The sequence below is a fragment of the Ictidomys tridecemlineatus genome, chromosome 12, assembly GCF_052094955.1.
Source record: "Ictidomys tridecemlineatus isolate mIctTri1 chromosome 12, mIctTri1.hap1, whole genome shotgun sequence".
Lineage (NCBI taxonomy): Eukaryota > Metazoa > Chordata > Mammalia > Rodentia > Sciuridae > Ictidomys > Ictidomys tridecemlineatus.
Window position 1 is genome coordinate 9,070,756 of NC_135488.1, and position 17,533 is coordinate 9,088,288.

Genomic DNA, 17,533 nt, shown 5'->3' on the forward strand with positions numbered 1-17,533 from the left:
AGACAGGAGGACCTTGAGTTCATAGCCAGCCTCAGCAATGACAAGGCACTAAGAAACTCAGGGAGACCCTGTCTCTAAATAAAATACAAAATAGCGCTGGGGATGAGGCTCAGTGGCCACATGCTCCTGAGTTCAATCTCCAATACAAAAAAAAAAAAAAAAAAAAAAGGAGTTAACTTGGGTTAGTTTCTGACTCACTTCAATTGTTATTCATGTGAAATGTAGCTAGATTAATTTGAGTTCCATGTTATTTCCCCATTTTTTATTTTATTTTTCTTCACATCAAATAAAATATTCACTGTTATGAAAGTCAAGCTACACAAGAAGGCATATGCAGAGAAAAGCCACTATCTCCACTTCTAGCTCTTCAGCCCTGTTCCCATACGCTGGCATTTCCTGCCTAACTGCCATCCACCCTCATAACTAAGCTCCTTTGTTTCCTGTTAATTCTATATTTATATCTTTTTGCATAAATGAGGAGATAAATGAATTTTTAAAATTTTTTCTCTTACACAAACAATAGAAAATTATTACACTCTTTTGCAGTGTGCCTTCTTGACTTAATATTTCTTGAAAAATCACTACATATTATTTTGAAGACATAATCCTTGTTCTTCTTAATAGCTGTATAGTTAGTTCTTCATTGGGTAGATGTTTATTTAAAAGCCACTCTCCCAATGATGGGAATTCAGGTTGTTTCCATTATTTTTCCTTCCACACAGCACTGCATGAAATAACGACATGCATTTTGTACTTTCATTGTTGGTGAGGAGCCAAAGGAAATTCCTACCTATAATTTACATAATGTAAATCCACATGCACAGTTATTAGATACTACCACATTTGCTTCCAGAAATTTTATGCCCAGTGCATCTCCTCCATCAAAGTATAAGAGTGCCCATTTTCCACAGTCTTGCCAACAGAATCCACTGCGAATGCTTCATAATTGTTGGATCTCAGTGGGGTATAAATTAGTATTAACCAAGGTTAAGTTATTTTTATGTGTTTTGTGAATTTCCTCCTCACGTCTTCTACTTGCTTTCACAGGAGGCTTAGGGTTCGTTTCCTCCTCAAATGTTAAGAACGCTTTATGTTACATGTTCAAATATCTCCATCTATGAGTAATGTTGCAAATAGTTTTGCTGATTTATCTTTTGACTTTGATTTTGGCATTTCCTGCCCTGCAAAACTTATTTTTAATTACAGTAAAATTTGTCCGTCTTTTCTCATTCTATCTGAATTTTGAGGCATAATTGGATAATCTTTCCCTATGCTGAGTTTATGAGGAATCTTGTATGTTTACTTCTGGTATGCCCATGATTTTCATTTGAGGACCCAGGTGTTTTTCATGTTGACCTAAATACATAGACCTTTTCTGTCTCATTGCAACTAGCTACTCAGCTTCCCGCCTCTCTGTCAAGAGATCCATGTGCCACCCATAGATTTAGGATGAAAATTGAACCATCTAGGATATATTTTCAATTCTATTTATTTTTCATGTGGCAGTAACATAAATACTGATTTAAGTATACTTCTTAGTCTGATTTAATGTTCAGAAGAGGTATTTCTCTTTTTGAATATTTTCCTTGCTACTTTTGAACCCTCATTTTTCCACATGAATAAAATTTTGTTCACCCTAAAAAAGTCTGTTGATATTTTTATTAGGACAATATTAAACACAGAGATTAATTTAGGAAGAACTGATATCTTTCTGATGTTGGATCATCCCACCTGAAAATAAAGAAAGTCTTTCCATTTGCTTACATTTACTTTTCTGTTTGTTTTCCATATTTCTCATTAAGTTTATTCCTATTATTTTATCTTCTTTTTGCTATTGTTAACTGTGGTTTTCCATAACATTACCCTTTCTAATTGTTTATGTGCATATATTAAATTTATTAAATTTTATTTTCATTTTATGTCATGCTATTTTACTAAACTCTTTTGCTGTTCAAATTAGCCTTATTATTAATTCTCTAAAGATTTCCAAAAAATCAAATTATACAGAAAATCAAATGAACATTTTCTAAATTAAACACTTTCATATTCTGTTAACATGAATTACTAAAAATAAAAATGACATACTAGGAAATTACTGGAACAAACACTGAAATGAATACGCAAAGTTTTAATTAAGCAAGTATTTCTAAAAGGATTTTCTGTATATATCCTATACTTCAGGGTTTAAACTTATTCTCATTTTAGAATCCATATTCCTTTTAGGTCAGGAATATAAACTTACTGAATAAAGTTAATATACTTCTAGAAAATTAACAAAAGCTGCACTGTAGTCTTCAAAATAAAATTTAAAGCAAAACAGAATTGAAAGTAATAAAATTAATATACTGCCATGAATAAAGTAAATCCCAGGTTGTTCATCATGTATTTCTAACAGATTTTCTTTGTTTCAAATAGAAGCACTGCCTTAGAAAATATTTATGATTAGAATCTCTTTACTTTCAAGTAGACAACTATGGTAAAGTGTTTTCCCCAAAAAAAGGTAGCTAAAAAAAAAAAAAAAAAAAAAAGAATTAACTAAAATTCACTGGTTTCTGAACTCAAATACTAAATATCTATAATTAACCAATAAGGAGCCTTATTACAATCAGATTATTTATATGATAGCCAAACTCTTACTTACTAGTTAAGAGCACTAGTAACTCTAGTTTTATTAATTTCTGAAATATTTATTCCATCATATTCTGTGGCTTATTCCATTAACATTTTGTTCTTTAAAAATATATGCCTAGATCAACTTATCAGTTTTCTTTTTGAAAGCAGAATGTCTTTCTAGAAGGATACCTTGAGCCATCGGCTGGTCACGTGAGGCTTCAGGCAGTAGCACCATTGACTGCACAAGTGGCTGGATTTCAGCACTGCCCACTGAGGCTGCCACCTATGGGTGAGGAAGGAAGAATATCTTACTAACATAGCTTAGAAAAGGAAACACATGCAGCATGAACACAAGACAACCTTAGGCAGGAAGGTTTGGAACAAAATCATAACAGTTGGCTCAACTAGAGAATGTTCCATATCTTGACAGATATAGCAGGTTTTTTAACAGCTTTTTCAACTACTTATAAGAACTGTTATAGTTGACATAAATCAGTAACTCAAAGAAGCAGTTTTGATATAAAGCTAAGTTTCCTAAGTCTATTTCCTCATTGTCCAAATGTTGAAAGGCTAAGGCTAAAATAAACTATTTTACCTAAAATTCTTTAGATTCTTGAGATATTTAGCACTTCTGGATTTATAATAAGTGTTTTTTAATGTTTTGAATAGCATACTACTTTAATAATGCATATAAAAATTAGCAGAAGTATTAAAAGATTTTTCTTTACCTTGTCTCATACCAGAAAAAGAATTAAGAATTCAACATTTTGATACTGTGCTTCAGAATACAGCATGTTTTAAAATTTTAAACAACAAATGCTATGGAAAGCAAATACAGTTTCACCCCAAAGGCTTAGAGATGAGCAGACTGTGTAGCCTCCTACAACTAAAAGCACCCAGGTTGATGTGTTTGGCACCTCCTACATAAAAACATCATATCCAGCAAGGTCAGATAACTCTGTCTTTCTTACCATTGATTTCTTCTCTGGAAGAGGGCGTGAGGTGCTCACACCAAGGAAGTCTCTGGGATAGTGCAAGCACAGGGCAACTGGTATCAACAGAACTTATAAATCAATGCTAGTGCAGACTGAGGTACTATGTGGTGTGTAACCTTCATATATTGATTGTGTATAGACCTAACACTTAAAGTGTTATACCTTAGGGTTACTATGATCAATGAAAGCAAAACCTAAGGCTACTTAGTTCAGTCTAAATAAATCACTCATAAACAGGCATTAAGTCTCGTATTTTATATTAGATTCAAATAATAGGGAAAAAATTTTGTTCATTTAAAAAAATGTATTTGCTCAGGTTGGAATGAGAGGTGTGTAAAAAATGTTCCTGTTAACAGACATTAAGATAAGTTTTCAGTTCTGGGAAGAAAACAAACACAAATACTGATATCATAGACTATGCAGGAGTGGGTTAATCTATCTGGCTCCTACCACAAACTCCTTTGGCTATGTGAGAAAGGTAAGGGGGCAAATGATGGTGGAACCCTTTTATCATTCCACTGAACATTCTTTCAAGAGCCAACTCAAGAAGCCCTTATCATTACTGATACAAACAGAGGCAGGGAACTGGTTTGTAGTTTTAGCATTCCGGGTAAGAAGGCAAAGTTTATAAGAGCTCACTAAATATCTGGCTCATATGAAGAACACAAAGGAGTCACTTGTGATCAAAGGTGAGGCATTAATAAACGTCATAAATTTCCTCAATAAAGCCCGGAAAAAAGACAACAATTTAGAAATGATGCTCTCAAAAAGTACCAATATTATAACTTACTCCATGTCGTGAGAAACACACAAGGACTTCTTTATATGGTAATACATTATTAGTTGATTTGGGGTTATCTATATTTCTATTATCCTTTTTGAAATTTGTATTACCATATTACTACTTTAATAAGTAAAAACAAAAAAGTCTTAAGCTGAATTGCTATGCTCAATTTCATGCTTGTTTGGAAATAATTACCAATATTAATTTGATTATATTTGATAATACACTTGGTATGCAAATCTGTTACTTTCACTTGGAGCCTTGGTAGTCACACATTAACTACTGAAGGTGCAGTTTCATCCTTCCTTAGAGATGAGGACTACGAAGTTAAGGGATTTGCCCAGCTCAGATCATCAGTTTGGATCCTCAGTTCAGCATCATATGTATGACAAGAAAGTACTTGGGCTGGAGCACACCGAGGTTTGTAAACTCCCCTTCCTTCTTCATAAAGAGAATTCTCATTCTCTCTGCTCTCTAACCCATTTTAAGTAGGAAGCCCCAAGTGGGGGGCTTAGGGTTGTCCTCTTGTCCCAATCAGTCTATCTAATTTTTGTAACCATCACTTTCTAGACTCACTAAAATGGTTTCAGTGTAAAATTACAACTTTGTCCATCTGTCATAGGACATAGCCTAAGGTTTTCAATTTATATGCCCTTGATAAGTAAAGCAGTTTTCTTTGAAGTCTATACACTTGTAGCTTTATTTCCTTACTGATGTCAAAGAAAGCAGTAAGAGCTAGTCAGAAGAGATAACACTGATGGTACTTAAAGCCACTGTCCTAAAACTGCTTCAAATTAATCAAAATATGGTTGCCAGGAGCTAGGGCTGCGAAAATAGGGAGATGCTGATGGAGGAGTATAAACTTTCAGATATAAGATGACTAAAAAATCTACTAGAAGCATTTTTTAAAAACATAGCAAAAGAGTAGAACTTAAAGTTTCTATACGAATCTATGGCCCATTTTATGAACAGATTTTAAGAGCACAAAGACTTCCTTCCTCCTGCTTTCCAATTTGTAATCATCAATTCTAATTTGTAACAAGAAATTTAAATCAGCTCAACTGAAATAGATTCATCCTTCAATGGACTGTGTATAGTCTATTAAAAAAAAAAAAAGAAAGCTCAGAAAAGCACAATTGAAAGAAATAGCAGGGAATGATATGAGCTTCCTGATGTCAACTAGAAGACCACTTACTGCAGACCTGGATACCACAGCAGCCACAGCCCCTGTACTGTGCTGCCTTTAGAGGGGGAGCAAATTTTCCAGTGCTTATCTCATTCCCTTCTCTTTTAAGCCTTGTGGTCAAATACTTAAATTCTCTGAAGCTATTTCTTCATGTGTAAAAAGGGTTCCACCAACAAATGGTGTGGATCTAACAATTTAATCCACTCACAGCATTTAATACAGGTAAAATAGCCCATGGCAAACTAGAAATTATAGTAATCTGAGCTCTAAAATGTGAGAAAGTTGACTCTTTCTATACATAGAAGTTTACTATTATATAAAATGATCAAGCCGTTACCAAAATATAATTTTAGCACAAATATAAAAAAAGATCCAAATGTATTTTACTCAGTTGTAGTTACCTGCTCAATAAAATCACTGAAATTTTGTTCAAAATACTTTAGTCTGTTTTAAATCATTATAAAAAAAGAGAGAGAAACATAAATCTCATTTGCTCGAATAACATTGTTTAAGAGTAATTTTTTATAAAATAATGTTATGGAAATAGAACAGGATGAATATTCTATTTTTACCTATTATAGTCATTCTAACGTTATATTCTAAATATTATTTCATTAGGAAAAAATAATGTATATGTATCAGTAGCCATCAATATTTAAGTTTCATTAATAGACTTAATATTAAATTTTTATACCAAAAAAAACAAAAAAAAAAAACAAAAAAAAAAGCTTGTTCTTTTTCATTGTACTGTACCCCAGTGATCTACATTAACATACTCAGGAACTAGAAAACAAGAGTTTTAGTCCCTGGTAATCCATGGGGAGTTGAAATTTATTTAACAAAGCATACTATTCCTTTTATTCCTCTCCACTATCTCCACTGTGGGACACACTGCCTTCTCAAGTTTTCCTCTGGTCACTTTATTGGAGATACACACACGCCAAATCACTGATGCCTATGTCAAAACTACTTTTCTTCAAAATGCCTCTTGGATCCATCCCTGCTTAAATTGTTCTTGGTCTATTCTTCTTCATTCTATGAAACATTTTTTAACTAACTCCTAAACAAATGTCAATACATTACTTTTCTAATTTAAATTGTAATGTTTCATGCCATTTCATTTTACTGAAACACCTTTCTTTTTTTTTTTAGTTGTAGATGGACACAATACCTTTGTTTTACTTTTTGTGGTTTTGAGGATCGAACCCAGTGCCTCACACATGTGAGGCAAGCACTCTACCACTGAGCTGCAATCCCAGCCCCTATATCTTTACCTTAATTGCTATTATATCTTCAAATCCAAAGTTGACTCAACTTTCTTGACTAACTGCTATATGGTTACTCTGGTAATCAATCTTCAGACTTACCCACCCACATACTCTACACCAAAGAATCCCATGCATATTCTGAAAGTCTAATACTTTCAATATAAAAGAGTTAGTATCCAGTTATTTTCTAATTACCCTTTATGCTCTCAAGTAGATGTTTAACTAAGTGGGTTCAATCCTAAGATATCTTTGCATTTTTCAGCCTCTTACAAATATATGCATACATTTAAGAGGGAGAAGAGGTTAGTCCTTTAGAGACCATTTCAGTTGCTACTTACTAGGTAAAATCACTTTCTATTTCATCATCCGTCCAGGGTAACTGCACTGCACCTTGATTCCAATATCTATTATGGCATCACACACCAATATCTACTATGGCATCCCACACATCTGGCTTTGGAGTAGCATACACCTGTGACCAACAGCTAAAGCCAAATATTTCCTCTTTTATAAAATAGAAGAGTAAGACTAACTTTTAGTTAGACAAAAAAGATTAATGAGTTAAATTCTCTTTAAATGAAATAAACTAAAATCAGTAGTAGAATTAGGGTAACAATTCTTTAGACTCGTTCTCCACATATTTCACAAAGATATACAACAGATTTTTAAAAATGCACACATTGCTTAGCTCAAAAGCAACAGAAATGACCAAATTTTGGCCATCAAGCTTTTGCTACCTACTGGTATGGTACTAGACATAAACACACACAGCCATTTTGGGTACTTTGAGAACAGAAATGTGATTTGGGGAAAAAAAACAATATCAAATGCCTGAGTTGGAGGGGGGCCACTTCTGAGGAAGCACTTACAAGGACAACACGCTGAAGGTAACGATGATACCCAGCTTACTCTATCTGCAGTTAATAAAACATACAGGTCCCAGTGATCACAAAGCGTGCCAACCAAATGAACTAATATTCATTAGAAAACACTATTAAAACCCCTAGTGTGGCATTAACAGCAAAGAGTGGATAATGACCCAGTAAGAGCACAGTGTATAATACAACCCACATCAAAAAAGACTGTGCTTTCCTTAGAAAGAGAAAATGGAAAACCCAACCAACCAAAAAAAAAAAATTTTTTTTGTAGTCTAGGAGATAAAGAAAATAAAGATATAAATAACCAGATAAGCAAATTGGTAAGATTTACACTCATTCAATTTATACCTCAATTTGAAAGTTCGACCTTCTCTTATACTAGAGAAAATATTATTTGGCCCAAATATAATTGCTCTGATATAATAAACTCTCCAGATTGTTCTCCTTTTGGGACAATAACATACTTCATATGAGGCATGATAAGGAAAACATGACAAATAGTAGAATTAGGGTAACAAGACTATTTTTATGAAAAAAATCCACCAATTCCAAAGTCTCTGTCTACAAATTAAAAAAAAAAAAATGGAAAAGAGTTGACTAAAAAATTCTAACAAAATATCAGTCTCTCATGGAAAAAAAATTTATATGCTACATAGAACTATATATTAAAATTTTTTAAAAATTAAAATATTTCAATGGTATAAATTTTTCAAAGTCTATGTAACCCCCACACACATACACACACACAAAGAAGTTAAAAACCTTTACATGAATAGACGTTGTTGTACTGTGAACTTTGTGCCCAAAAGGCCCATGTGTTGAAGGCCTGGTGCTCAGGATACAGTGTTACTGGGGGGTAGGGGCTGGAAGCCTCAAGCGGTGGCCCAGGGGGGAAGTTAGATATCTGGTGAGCCTGCCCTTGAAGCAGATCCTGGGACCTCAGCCCCTTCTTCCTATTCTCTTTCCTTGCTGGCTGCCATGAGGTAACGGGGCCTCCTCCACCTCATGCTCCTGTCAGAATATACTATGCCAACACAGGCTCAGAGCAACAGAGCAAGAGGCTGAAACCCCAGGAAACCATGGGCCAAAATAAACCTTTCCTCACTTTAAATGGATTGTCTAAGGTATTTTGTGGACTAACAGAAAGTTGACTAGCACAAAGGTACTTCTGTTTTATTTTTTTATTTCTTTTATTAATATTTATTTTTTAGTTTTAAGTGGACACAATATCTTCATTTTATTTTTATGTGGTGTTGAGGATCAAACCAAGCGCCCTGCACACGCCAGGCAAGCGTGCTACCGCTTGAGCCACATCCCCAGCCCGGTACTTCTGTTTTAATAATGATTTTTAATAAACAGTTCCAAAATTATTCTCAGAAAATATAGCATTCTAACATGTAAAATGTATATATTGATATAAAATAGAGAAATGTAAAAGTTTGATTTGATTTTGCTTTTCGTTCTTAGGTCTTCTTGTATAGATGGGAAAAAATACGGCTTGAATGGTGTCTACAGATTAGCCATGATAATTCAAAGTTAATTAGAGAAATTACTATTTACTCAGTACCCACAATAAGGAAAGAACTGAAGAATGTACAATATTTCTAAATTTACTCTATAGTCCTTTTAGCAGAACAATCTGAGATGATTTACTTTTAAGTATAAATTGATGCTGCCCTTCTGTGAACTAAATAACCAATTAACAGAACTCACTGTGGCATTTCACCATCCTGTTTCTCCTGCTGAAACAAAGCTATACACTAGCCTGATCTGGAAAGGGAAGCATGACCTCTAGTGGAAGGAGGGTAATTATCCCACTTTTCTATATACAAACCCAATATAGAACTAAGCAAACTCTTTTCCTAGGAAAAAAAGAAAAAAAAATTCTTAAAATTGTAGCAAAAAGTATCCATGTTTGGGAGATTGTAGAAGGCAAATTTTATTAATGTCTATATAATTATTTATTATTTTCATAAAAGTTTTTACTCCTGAAAAGGTTCAAAACCTTTGCCTTCCTAATAAATTCTGTAACACAGTCACTATCTAATCTCCAAAACACTTTAAAATTAAACATGTTTTTCCATTGAGAAGAATGATTATGTACCCCTGTAACAAAGAGAAAGCTAGTGTGAATCATTAGGCACAGAGCAACTCAAGCATGAATGAAAGCTGAGGGCAGACAGGTGGTAAGCTAGCTTACATACATTTCAGGTAGTTCAGATAATCTAGAGAAGTTTCTATGTGATTCGAGTTTTAGGAATTTATTTTAAATCATTCATACCACACTGAAATTATTTGAATGGGTAAACTTTATCATGATGCTTTGCCTTTAAGTGAGGTTTCAGGATAATTATTTTTAATCACATAGAGGCTTTTTTCTTCTATTATTAAGCTAAATATTTTCAGTTTTTATGCTATTGATTCTATGAAAAAGGTAGAAAAGAGGAATAAAAAACTCTCAACTAAAAGGATATTAGTGCAACTATAATTAGAAGCAAGCAAACCTAATTTGAAGTTCTAACTCTGCTACTTTTGGCACAATTTATCACAGAGTTACTTAACTTCTGAGTGACCTGCTTATATAGAAAGCACAAAAGAATCTACCATGTATGACTGGTGATAGGTTAAATGCAATAATCTAAGTTAAAAAAAAAGGCAGAATTCTGCACAGAGAACACTTCATAAAAACTCATATCTACTATATTCATAACCTTATAGTCTATATCTGTTCTTATCTCATCATTATTTTTCAGAGATTAAAACTAAGTAAGTACTCATACACTCTTTGCAAGTACCATTGTTTCTGTGGTGGAGAGAGAACTTGGATCATGATCTTGACTGGACATTCTTGATGGAGCCCTCCAAAACTTAAATGAGTCATCCAAACCTGTGACAACAAGAAAGTTGTTAACATGGACACTCTCCTAGGTACTGCAAAAATTAATAGGAAAATTACTCATCTCTGGAAACCAACCAAGGTCTACAGAGAAAGGCTTTTAATGTGCAAGAATCATCATGAGCTTGTTAAAGCAGTTTCCTGAATCCTAGTCCCAGAAAGTCTAACACCCTAAGCCAGCATGGAGGCTACGCATGTGCATTTCTAACAGTTCACAGGTTACAAGACACTTGGTTCAAGAGCCATGATCTGAGTAACAAAGATCTGGAAAAATCTAAACAAGTCACTTTCCTAATAGGAACATTTATTCAGAATGTTCAAAAACTTTATCAAATATCTATTTTCTTCTAGATTCCTCTAGGAAGTGAACAGGAAACTGAACTATAAATTCACAATTAAGTATTTGGGAATAAAAAAACTTCATGTCTGCAACCTACTTTTAAATGGTGCAGAAAAAAAACACTTATATACATGCATGTAAACAAATATTACTTATATTCACAAATACACATGAAGTAGGAAGTAAATACTAATGTTAACTTTGGGGAAATTTTGTACTATGCTTTAACCTTCTCTGAAAGTATAACTTAAAAATACAAGGCAATTTTATTAAACTATTTGTTTTTATGAGATACAATTATTTGTATATTCTAATACCTATTAGAAAATCCAAGAGCATCTACATAAAGAACCAAAAATATTTCAGCAATATATTTTGATAAATGAGTAATATACCAAAAATAAACAGATTTTTCAAACCATTAGAAAAACAAATTTAAAAGTTTAGTAGGAAAAGATGTCATTCACAAGAAGGGTAAAAGGATCATAATCTGCCAAGGAATGACTGTTCCAAAAAAGAAATATGAATAGAGAAAAAAACTATAAAATTTCACTGAAAAGCATGAAACAAACTTGTGAAACAGTGAGGTATCAAAAATGGCTTCCATGAAGAATTCATAACAGAAAAATTCTTAAGCAATGTTTAGTGAAAGAAGGGAATACAAAAATGCACAAAAAACCTGAACATGATTATATAAAACAGACAGAAGCTACACAGAGAAAGAAGACTGGAAAAAATGTATTCCAACATTACAAGGGTATCCTCTGGGTATTAGGACTGGAGATGATAATGTATAATATAAGGGAATATATAGAATATAAGGTTATCTTCCATTTAAATTAAATATCTTCCATGTAGTTTTTATTATTTTTCCAAGTGATTTTTAACAAACACACGTGGTTTGAACATCTTTTTAAAAAGTTACATTTTGTAAAAGTAAAACATAAAGATATTCTACTTACCATTTGAATCTCTGCCTTCTGAAATTACAAAAGCAGAAAAGTTCAAATCAAACCTATACAGTCCTAGGTAAGAGTTTTTCACCATCTGATTCAAATGTTCATAAAAATGGCAGTGATATAAAAGGGCCTGAAGGGCAGGTTTTCCTATGAGTGACAGGCCAGAGTCCTCATCATGAACACAAGGGCCCTGTAGGAAGAGAGGGAGAAAAGAAGAGAAAGACACTAACTTTTCGCACAGTTTCTTCAAAAAGACCTACTGTCTCTGCTTGAAACAAATGGGTGCTACCAAATGCTACTACACCCTTTCCATGATCACTGCAGCCGAACCTAGAGGAAAGAAAGCACTTCCTAACACTGTAGTCTGCACTGCCTATGCCCCCTTCTGAAGACTGTATCTCTTGACAAGCCACAGCATTCAAAATGTGTCTCTGGAAAGCTTTACCCAGGTAATTACATACTTAAGCAACAAACACAATAAAAGTAGTACTTTTCAACTTACAGACAATAGTAAAAAAATTATTAAAATATCCAAAATAATGCAGTCCAAATAATTATATTCAAAAACATTTTTTGTATCTACCAAACAAATAAAATTTAAAAATTCATCAATATCTATGTTAAAATCTGCTTGCCATATTACTTTCCACTGAATAAACCCACATGAGGAAAAAACACACAATGATGCACACACACACACACACACACACACATGCACGTGCACACGTACACACACGTATACACACCTGCCACCTGAAAAGAATCCACTGTTACACAATTTTATCTCTTTGAACTTTTGTTCCAATAGCTTTTGCACTGCTACTCACTAAATTTTCCTACAATATCCATTGATAAAAATCAATCTAGAGGATTGGTTTAAAGTTGACAATACCACGATCACTAGTTTAAAAATATTTCTATTTTCTGGAAAATGTTAAGGTTAAGATTTTTTTAAAATATATCCTGGGAGAAAGGGAAAAATAGAAATCTAAATGCCAACAAGAAGGAAAGTATGGTCAAAACGTACTCAAAGTTTACCCTTAACCATAAGATATATTTATATGTGTCTTCTCACACCTCTCCTAACAACAGGGGAGAGGGTATCAATACTATTCAGAAACATTGTAACTCACCAGTTATAGGCATAGCAACACTAACAATGTTAACAATTTCCTCTAACATTTCTTGTTGAAGTATTATCATTACAATTAACCTTTTCAATATTGAATACCTTTTAAGATTATGAAGTTGTTATTGTTAACTGTAATAAATCTATTCATCACTGAGTTTATTCTCTACAAATAGAGCAATTTAAATGAGAAGTAAGACTAACAGCGCTTTGGTTATAGCTCAGTGGTAGAATGCTTGCCTGGCATGTACAAGAACTGGGTTCTATCCCCAGCACTGCAAAACAAAGAGAGAAAAGAACTAAGACTAATGAACAGTTAGCACATGATAGTGTTCATATAAATTTAGAGGTCTAGAAGAAGCAGATAAAGCAGGAGAATATATAGTCAGGACACTCTCATTATTAACCAAGGCCTATGTTACCAAAAAAGTGTCCTCTCACACATTACCTTAATTTAATTTTCTAGGGTAAAGTATTCATTCACAACCTTACAGCCAACCTTGACATACATAGTTTCAAAATGTTCTACCCTTTAAGTAAGTTATTCTTAAATGTATAAAATATGTCACACAGAAGACATGCAATAGCTTCTTAAAATTACCAATTAGAACCTTCATTACAATAATTCAAGGAATGAATTAATAACCAAGATGAGAATTACAGTCTAGCTAGGTTGGGCTAGGGGTGTATCTCACTGATAGAGCACTTAGTTAACAAGTTCAAGGCCCCGAGTTTAACCCCCAATGGGTGGGAGAGGGGACATAATAAAACTAACTCACCAGAGCTTAAGTACAACTACCTTAAAAAAACTCAATAAACAAAATAAAATTTTTAAATAAAGTGGAACAAAAACTATATTTTTCTAAATACATTATATGATGACCAGAATAATTTTGAGTTGTTATACACACTACATAAAAGTATTCAAAATTTAGTTTTGTTGCTGGGCGCAGTGGCACACACCTATAATCCCAGCAACTAAGAAGGCCGAGGCAGAAGAATCATGAGTTCAAAGCCAGCCTCAGAAAAGCGAGGCACTATGCACCTCAGTGAGATCCTATCTCTAAATAAAATATGAGAAGGGCTGGGGATGTAGCTCAGTGGTTGAGTACCCCTGAGTTCAATCCCCAGTATGCCCCCACAAAAAAAATTTAGTTTGCAAAATAGTATATACATCACTGCATCCTGTACCAGTTACACCATAGCCCTAAATTCACAAAGGGTTAATCAAAATAGGTAAAGGAGTGTGCCAATCACGTAAATCTTAAAAGCAGACAACACCTGAGTATTTGTAGCTCCTGAACAGCTCTTCCATCTGCTGAGGGCCAGACCACTGTACATCTGCTGGGAAGGCAGGAGTTACAAAAACCCACTATCTTCTGAAACCCAACCTTTTTGTGTTGTAAGCATTTTCAAAATAAGTGAGAAGTACTACAGGAAATACACTATGAGAATTCTTGTTATTCACCAAACTGTAAAATTACCAGTGGTAATCTAATTACCCCAAATATATTTATCTCTCAATTAATAAATTTTAAAAATTCATTTTTCTCTTGTTCTTTCTTCCTAATATAAAAGAGAAAAAAAAACAGATTGAGAAAACAAAGATAGGAAAAGAAGCCATAATAACAGATGTAAAATAAAATCTAAACTAATTCAGCTGTGTAAAAAAGAATTCACATCCCAGAAAGCAGTGCAAAAATGACTAAGAGAACGGTACAAGATGAGGAGAAAGAGAAAATCAGCTCAGGAGACCTAATATGGGATTCTTAAATTTCCAGAAAGGGGGTGGTGGGGCATAAGAAACGGGAAAATCATTTTTAAAGAAATATGAAAAAAAATGTCAAAATGTTATGGAAAACCTAAGACTTAAAATTAAGAAGCATAAATTACTGTCAAGAGAAATGAATAAAACAACACATAATCATAAAACTCTGGAATACCATGAATAAAGAGATGATGCCAAATAAAAGATCAGCCACAAAGAAGAAAAAAGAATCGTCCTGGAACTGACTTCCCGTCAACAGCACTGGACACCAGAAGACAGTGGGGAAGCGTGCAGGAGCTGGCCTCTCCACCTGGTGTCTGCTCACCAGCCACGTTATCAACTCAGTACAATCTAAAGACATTTTTAATTCTGCAAGATTTCATACAGCTTAACTCTAACATGCTTGTTACTAGACAGCATGTATGATCATTTTGAGGAAAATTACTAAGAAAAGGGTCTCTAAATGAAGGGAAAAGATGATTAAGAGTTAAGTAAAACCTGAGATATGATAGGGACTCACAATGCAAGAAAAAATAACAGAAATTCCAAGAGAAAGAAAATCTCCCAAATTAATTTTTAAAATCACACACACACTATTTGTATATATGTACATATTACATGTTTATGAATACCAGGGGATTTTCTTCTGAGTATTACATGGGTCAGTCCTGGAAGCAGAGATAAAGAAATGTGACTACAAATGACTAAATGGCTCTGCAATGAATTACTGATCTTCAGTTTTTAGAATCAACTGACACAAATTCAGGAAAGATGCAAACATAATCAGTCTTCATAAAGCAAAAGTAAAAAAAAAAAAACTAGCAAAGATTAGCATTAGAAGTCAGAGAGGAGACCAACAAACAGATAACAACCTAGCCACATGTACTATAATATGGGGGCCAAGAGACAGGAGGCATGGCTAACTGTGGAAATCAGAAAGTCCACTGGTCCACTTTCAGCATACAGTATTTAGCCTTAAATATAAAACTACTTGGGATGTAAGAGAGGCAGCTGGAGGGGACAATAAAAGCAGTTAATACCAGAGTGTGAACTGGTCAATTCATAGCCCCTTGATTAACAGGAAGTAGGGGGAAAGAGCTGGCCTAACCAACTATGTATGTATGCATGCATGTCTGTTCTAACATGCACTCAACCTGAGAAGGTCTTCCCACCTCAAGAGAACAAAGGGAGATGGGGACAACTAAAGATGTATTTCTTTAAATAACCCAACAGGAGACAGTAAAACCTTGGCAGTGTTTGGGAAGAACACTGGCGTGTGCAAGACCCTGGGTACCCACAGTACTCAGCCAATGAGGAACCAGGGGAGGGACCTTGCACTCTGGGGAATAAAGTGCTGACTGTAACTGCTCTGGGTGTGCCTGCTCATCCAGACAAGGTTAAAATCCATGATTAAAAGCCTCACTTTCTCTATACCTTTAGTCTTTCAGTCCATTCTTTGGGTTTGGACAGGTGAGCATGTTTCTCACAATGATGAAATCATCAACAGCAAGGGTGACCACTGGAGAATCTAAGAACAGTAATAAGAATACATTACATAAATGAATTAAATCCTTTCTCATCAGAGTAGTGAAGGAATAAATAGGAGTAACTCTCTGAAGAATAAAAATCAGAGATAAACCTGTTTCAGTAAATGGAGAGGCACACTTCATTTCACTATAAGTTCGACCAGTTCTTGTAATAACATACATTTATTACCTGAAAAAACAATTTCTGCTAAACAATTCAAACAATTAGTGCATTCCAAATATTTTTAACTTCTCAAAAGAAAACCAAATGAACTGGGATATTTCATAACTATTATCTATATTTTATTTGACTTATTTTTGCTATGCATTAAGTTGATTCCCCGTTCTCTGCATGCCAAGGCTTCCTTTCTCTGCGATGACATATTATCAACAGATCTTTACTCCTAGCAATGGAGCCAAGGTCAGCATATGTCCTAAGATGGCACAACTTAGGCTTTCTATAAGTGACTAAAGGTATGAGGGCCAGAACAATGAAGGCTTTCATGCACGACTAGGCTGTGGTCCACAGAGCAGCATGAAATCACCATAAGTAATGGATGGGGCTGCCTTCTGGCAGAGTGAGAAAAGCAGCACCATCTAGTTGTTCTATCTCAAGATGTCTATACCCCTAACAGCCTTGCCCTCAGGTGAATTCTGAAGCTACCAGATTATGTGCTGAATCACAAAGGAGAGCTGAGAAGACTAGTATGTGAAGAAAGAAAACAAAAGTCACCAGACTCCAATTACAAATACATTTACCAAAAAAACCCTATAAGTTAACTATATCATAGAAATCTCCAACTAACTTGAAAGTATTGTTCTGAAGAAAATAAATTAGAATATTAATTTTAAAGACATTTTTACTCCTAGGGTCACTTTACTATATACTCACTAGCTATTATTAAAAAGGAACTATTGGGCTGGGATTGTGGCTCAGCGGTAGAGCACTCGCTTAGCATGGGCGAGACCCGGGTTCGATTCTCAGCACCACATAAAAATAAAGGCATTGTGTTGTGTCCATCTACAAAACAGATTCTCTCTCTCTCTCTCTCTCTCTCTCTCTCTCTCTCTCTCTCTCACTCCCTCTCTCTCCCCTTTAAAAAAAAAAAAGGAACTATAACCAAAGTTAAGAATTACATTTAAAAACAACAGACAATATTTCCAAGAAGAAATATGTATTATTTTTGATAA

The 17,533-nt window shown here is 34.2% G+C and overlaps 2 protein-coding genes across 2 annotated transcripts in view; both read right to left on the reverse strand.

The window, feature by feature from the left end:
- Positions 1 to 17,533, reverse strand: part of LOC144368993 (uncharacterized) — a 388,140-nt gene that overhangs the window by 317,348 nt on the left and 53,259 nt on the right. The window lies entirely within an intron of this gene.
- Positions 1 to 17,533, reverse strand: part of LOC144369490 (rotatin-like) — a 79,544-nt gene that overhangs the window by 41,013 nt on the left and 20,998 nt on the right. Inside the window, 3 exon segments of the mRNA XM_078029776.1 lie at positions 2,803 to 2,896; positions 10,520 to 10,611; positions 11,923 to 12,109. Coding sequence (XP_077885902.1) covers positions 2,803 to 2,896; positions 10,520 to 10,611; positions 11,923 to 12,109 — 373 coding nt within the window.